The 6,000-nt window shown below is 41.5% G+C and overlaps 1 protein-coding gene across 6 annotated transcripts in view; it reads right to left on the bottom strand.

The window, feature by feature from the left end:
* Positions 1-1,952: 1,952 nt before the first annotated feature.
* The window catches only part of B3GALT1 (beta-1,3-galactosyltransferase 1), a 443,777-nt gene continuing 439,729 nt past the window's right edge, over positions 1,953-6,000 (bottom strand). For all 6 annotated transcript variants that reach the window (XM_056536926.1, XM_056536924.1, XM_056536925.1 and 3 more), the window contains one exon: positions 1,953-4,895. In XM_056536926.1, coding sequence (XP_056392901.1) covers positions 3,732-4,712 — 981 coding nt within the window. In that variant the 5' untranslated portion in view covers positions 4,713-4,895 and the 3' untranslated portion in view covers positions 1,953-3,731. The remainder of the gene's footprint in view (positions 4,896-6,000) is intronic.

Below are 6,000 nucleotides of genomic sequence, written 5' to 3'. Positions count from 1 at the left end.
CAAGTTTTTCGGTTTTGATAAATCTGCCCCGGTGCAATTAAAATTGTACTCCGGCCCTGAGACATCTTATCTTATGATAAGATGTCTCACCGCGGTCGTCCCGCCGCTGGTATCCGCCGTCCGTCACGCCCTCTCCCATAGACTTGCATAGCGGGGGCGGGGGGTGACATCACACGGGGGCGGAGCCGTGACGTTACTATTAGAGATGAGCGGACTTACAGTAAATTCGATTCTTCACGAACTTCTCAGCTCGACAGTTGATGACTTATCCTGCCTAAATTAGTTCAGCTTTCCGGTTCTCCGGTGGGCTGAAAAAGGTGGATACAGTCCTAGGAAAGAGTCTCCTAGGACTGTATCCACCTTTTCCAGCCCACGGGAGCACCTAAAAGCTGAACTAATTTATGCAGGAAAAGGCAGCAACCGCCGAGCCGAGAAGTTCGTGACGAATCAAATTTACTGTAAGTTCGCTCATTTCTAGTCACGATACTCCGGCCCCAATGTATTTGCCACCCGGCTGTTTGTGAGCCGGCACCGCGGCGTGCAGCTCAAACAGGTGGGTGGCAAATACAAGATTGCGGGGTCCCCAGCGGCTGGACCCTCGCGGTGAGACCTAACCTTTGGATAGGTGATAAGATGTCTCAGGGCCGGAGTACCTATTTAAAGAATCTAATAATAGTGTTTCCTCACCAGTGTGTCTCCAGCTGTTGCAAAACTACAACTCCCTGAATTCCCGGACAGCCTTTGGCTAAACGTATGCCGCACCTTCCGCTTACTGGTTTCCTTGATAATCCAGTTGCTAATAGAACTGTAAGCTTGTTGTCTGCATAGAAGTGCACACAAGAAACTGTAGGGGTTTTATCATAGCTATTAGAAAAGTTAGTTCTTTTTATTTTAGTTGCATTAAACAGACTTAATAGATGTAACAGAAGAAATCCAAGCAACATTTTAAGAAATAATATAATGGTTATGATATGAAGATACTTCCCAAGAAAAATATTAGGAGAAACAGTTTTTTGCAAATCAGCTGTGACCTTTCAAAGGTGAATCATAAATATCTCCTAATTATTTTATGATTTGTCTTATGTACTGGTCATTGTGTAAAGAGTAAAAGAACACTTTTTAAAGAAGATATCCAGTGCAAGACAACTTATCCCCTATCCGCAGGTTTTTGTTTTTTTGTTCCTGTATTCTTGGTCAAGCATTCAAACCAATGGTCAGCAAACAGCTATATAAATGTATGTCCATATTTAATGTCAATGTATACCGTATTTTTCGCCGTATAAGACGCACTTTTTCTTCCCCAAAACTGGGGGTAAAAAGTCGGTGCGTCTTATACGGCGAATACACCCCTATCGCGGCGGTCCCTGCGGCCATCAACGGCCGGGACCCGCGGCTAATACAGGACATCACCGATCGCGGTGATGCCCTGTATTAACCCTTCAGACACGGCGATCAAAGCTGACCGCCGCGTCTGAAGGGAAAGTGACACTAACCCGGCTGTTCATTCGGGCTGTTCGGGACCGCCGCGATTTCACCACGGCGGTCCCGAACAGCCCGACTGAATAGCCGGGTTAGTGCTTACAGGACACCGGGGGGGACCTTACCTGCCTCCTCGGTGTCTTCTCCGTTCAGGGATCCCCTGTATGGCCGGCGCTCTCCTTCCTCGTCATCACGTCGTCGCGTACGTGCGTCGGCGTGCGTAACAACGTGATGACGGCGACGGAGAGCAAGGATACCCGGCCGGCAGCAGAGACGTTCCGGAGCGATGGGGACACGGCGACAGCGATGGAGCGACATCCAGGGCAGCGGTGATGGGTCCGGAGCGGCGGGGACACGTGAGTATTACCTCCTATGCAGTGGTCTTCAATCCGCGGACCTCCAGATGTTGCAAAACTACAACTCCCAGCATGCCCGGACAGCCGTTGGCTGTCCGGGCATGCTGGGAGTTGTAGTTTTGCAACATCTGGAGGTCCGCAGGTTGAAGACCACTATTGGGTTCAAAATCTTGAATTTTTTAGATTTTGCACCTAAAAATAGGGTGCGTCTTATACGCCGGTGCGTCCTATAGGGCGAAAAATACGGTAGGTCTAGAACTGGGTAGACACCTATAATGTGTCTTTAAGTAAAGTTGTTACATTGTCTGGGGGAAAGCAATGTGCTTAAAGGACTATGCTACAGGGGCTGTAAAGTTAGTGTAGTTCATTATATAGTGTCTGTACCTGTGTGTGACGGTATTTTTAACAGCATACAAAATTTGTGTCGTCTCAGATTTTTCCAGGTTGCAGTGCGGCCCGAGACATTACATCACTAGTTTGGTATTCAGAGGGAGCCTGTCTTTGCTTCAATGGGTGGAGCTAATGATGGGTGGGAGGTAGTTCATTCTGCAAGAATTGTAATTTTGCAACAGCTGGAGGCACCCTTGTCAGAAAACACTGGTCTATTGCATGAAATGGATCACAGGTGTGTTTCAATGGGTTGGGTGGTTAATGCGTGGGAGGCAGGAAAATTGACCTCACACTTACAAACAAGGAATCATGGGATGTATAGTTTTAGGTAACAAGCTCCAACAGGAAACAGCCAGTTAACAAAAGCTAGCCACAGTGTTATGGTAATCTCACAACACAGCAATTTAAGCCCAAGACAAGTATGGATCCTTCCTAAGAATGTCCATTACTGTCTGGCAGGTAAGTACTAAAATCACCTTATGGCGGGGCGGACATACTGTAAGACATACTGTAGTTTCCTTATCTTAGGAAGAAAAATTTGTTTTTGCTTTGTATACTAGGCATAATAACTATTGTGTAAACTGATTAGGAACTCACTAATCTACAATACTTTAGAAAATGACTTAGTACATTCTCAGTTGAATACCTTCTATAAATCTAGGCAGCGTGACTGCTACATGGCACAGCACTAAACAGAATCCTGACACAATTTTATATCATTTGGAATTAGATTTTACATCTCCTTTTGGGTTCAATCCAGGCTGTATTGATCTACTGACAATAGGCTCCCCCTAGTGGTGGATGTTGGTAACCAGAATTTATCATTTAACTTTATTATATAATGGGAAGCTAAATTTATGGAGCTATATGTGTAAAAAAAAAATTATAATAAAAAAACAGTTTGTACTCATCACAAAAAAATATTTAAAAAAGAATTAGGGCAGCTTTAACTTTTTGATTTGGGGCCTAATCATTTCTATATATACCTTTGACCATTATACAGTGAGATTTGCTACTACTGTATATTTTTGGCATATATGGATGATATTGTGTATAAGGTAAGCATGTGATTTTTAGAAGGTCTATTATTCATTTGTTTATTTTTTCAAAATACTGCTGAATTGGAAACACAGTTAAAATATAATAACACACAATGTTTCTCCTGGCTAAGCGCATAGAACATTCTCAGTACAGTCAAATATGTCCAGTAAACAAATATTTTCAGAGTGTCACATGGGGGACACAAATGGCTACATACAGGTTACATTTTGAATACTTGATAATATTGCACTCATTGAAATGATATACAGATTGTGATGTTGTGTTGAGTCCAGATTGTATTTTCAAGTCATCAGAAAAAAAACTATCCTCAAAACTTTTTACATTGGATGAGAAACTGGTGTCTCAAAGTCTGTAATCGCCAGCAAAAGTGAAAAAGTTGTAGAAAAGTCTTTACATGTCCAAGTAACAAAAAAAACAAAACAAAACCAACATGACACAAAAAACTCAACATCGCAGATGTTTTTTACTCGACATGTCATTCCAAATCCGGTGCATTTCCTCAGGGCCAATCTGGTGCACCGTGATGACCCTCCGATAGCGACACAAGCTGTAGGCCATTTTCCAGTGATTAAAACCACTGTTTTGAAAGGGGTGTATTCCCAGTTTTCGTAAGCAAAGGCCAACATACACATCCTCCAGATGTAAAAGTCTTGTATGGAGGGAAGTTTTATAAATGAGCTCCGCTACATCAGCAGAGAATATATATCCAGTTCCCGAACAAAAAGGGGGGTAATTACTCTCCGGGTACAAGTCCCTTGGCATGTACCATTTGCTGCGGACATCCCTTATAGGTCCTCCATTGATGACATAACCAGTGAAGTATCTTCTTCTAGGTTTGGTGGTTGGTTTCAGTAGTTTGTATATCAGGTTGTCCATATTTACAAAAATATCGCTGTCTGTTTTCATAACATATTTGGCCTTTGAGCAGAATGTGGCCACCCACCTCATGCCCATCAAGGTTTTGAGAGTCAGGTTATGATAAGAATCTATGAAATCTTCTACGACAATATCATGAAATATCTGACTTTCTTGCTCCACCATCTGATTCAAAACAGGGTCAGCATTTTTACCCAGAAGAAAAAGTGTCACAATTTTAATACCTTTGAAGTTACTTTCATTGCCCCAAGTCTCTCGAATCGCTTGCCTCGCATCAAACTCCTTATGGGTTGTGCTTATCAGAATGACCAGAAAAGGACTCCCGTTATTCTCACATTTCTCAGGTTCATTGATCACAAACTCAAAGGAATGAGGGTTTATGGGTCGAGTTCTTATATTACCAAAGGAAATGTTTTTTTGAGATATGACGACCTTGTTCAGCCGGTAACCTGTGTAGTTGGATGTTGGACGGGTGACACTTAAGTACCAAAGAGCGCTGGCCCAACACACTACTGTCAAAATGTATAAACATGACACCTTTGAGGCCATCGCTTCGTCAGTCTTCTAGAAGATCTTTCCTGTAGACTGTCTCCCTGGGACCTTGATCATTTTCTTGCCCAATGGTTGCAACATATCAGTTGAGAGGCATTTTTGAATTCTGGAGAAATGTCTTGAATACAATGATCGCTAATTGTTGTTCTGTCGGAGTTTCAGAAATTCCATTTTTTTGTCCTGCAATACAGAAATAGACAATAATTAGGCAATTAATTAAACAGGACCTTTACATTTATTTCTGAAGTGGAGTTTAAAAGGGTTATCTGGGCAGCATAAAAAAAATGTATATATATATATATATATATATATATATATATATATATATATATATATGTATTATTATACCCAAAAATACAGTTAAGTTCCTCACTCCCCCGCCGATGGGATCACAGAGTTCCAGTACCTGCTGTGCAGTGCTTCCAGGTTCGGGGACAGGAAGTCATAGGCCTGCCAGTCAATCAGTGGCTGCAGCGGTGTCCATTGATCGACTGACTGGGTCTATGACGCCACATTTCTGAAACCTGGAAGTGCTGAGCAACAGGTACCGGAGCTTTCTGACCCCAGTGGTGGCAGAAAAGAAAGGAAGGTAAGTTTTTTTTATTTTTTTTATTTATAACCTTCCTGAGCAAAATAAAAAAAACAAACAAACAAACAAACAAAAACCTGCTGTCTGGATAACCCCTTGAAACAAATTATCCCATGAATCATTCCTCTTCTATTCCGTCTGGAAAATGTATGAATAAATTTACAGCTGTGGGACGAATATATGAAACAGAATTTGCCTTTTTTGTGTGTATAATGTGCCAGATATGTAAAAAAAAGTGGTTCCTTTTTGACAGGATGCCAACCTATACTTACAATGTAGCAAGTAAACACAGAGTGAGCCCAGCCTGAGAAGATATGTTTCAGAATGGTTGTTTTATTCATAATGCAAGTATTTATTAAAATAGACTAGACAAGTCATCATTACAATAATTCAAAACTGTATGAAGGAGATTTATCAAGCTCTGGAGTAGATTTTTTTGGTGTAAATAAGTTGCATGTAATTGCGCACGTGCGACTTTTCTATACATGCTGCGACTTTTTGCTTATTTCAAAGCACATTTCTTAAATCTGCTCACGTAGTAAATTTTTTTCTTTTACTTTGCAGTGGTCATGTATTTATCTAATGCGATATTCACTATTTATGAAGAAAAAAAAGTCACATTTCCATTTAAAAGTCTCATATGTATTCCAGGTCCAACCTGGCTTAGGGTGCATGCACACTATGTTTCTTAAGATA

The sequence above is a fragment of the Hyla sarda genome, chromosome 8 (assembly GCF_029499605.1).
Source record: "Hyla sarda isolate aHylSar1 chromosome 8, aHylSar1.hap1, whole genome shotgun sequence".
Taxonomy (NCBI): domain Eukaryota; kingdom Metazoa; phylum Chordata; class Amphibia; order Anura; family Hylidae; genus Hyla; species Hyla sarda.
Note: the sequence above shows the minus strand (reverse complement) of the source record. Positions and strands in the feature narration are given on the sequence as shown.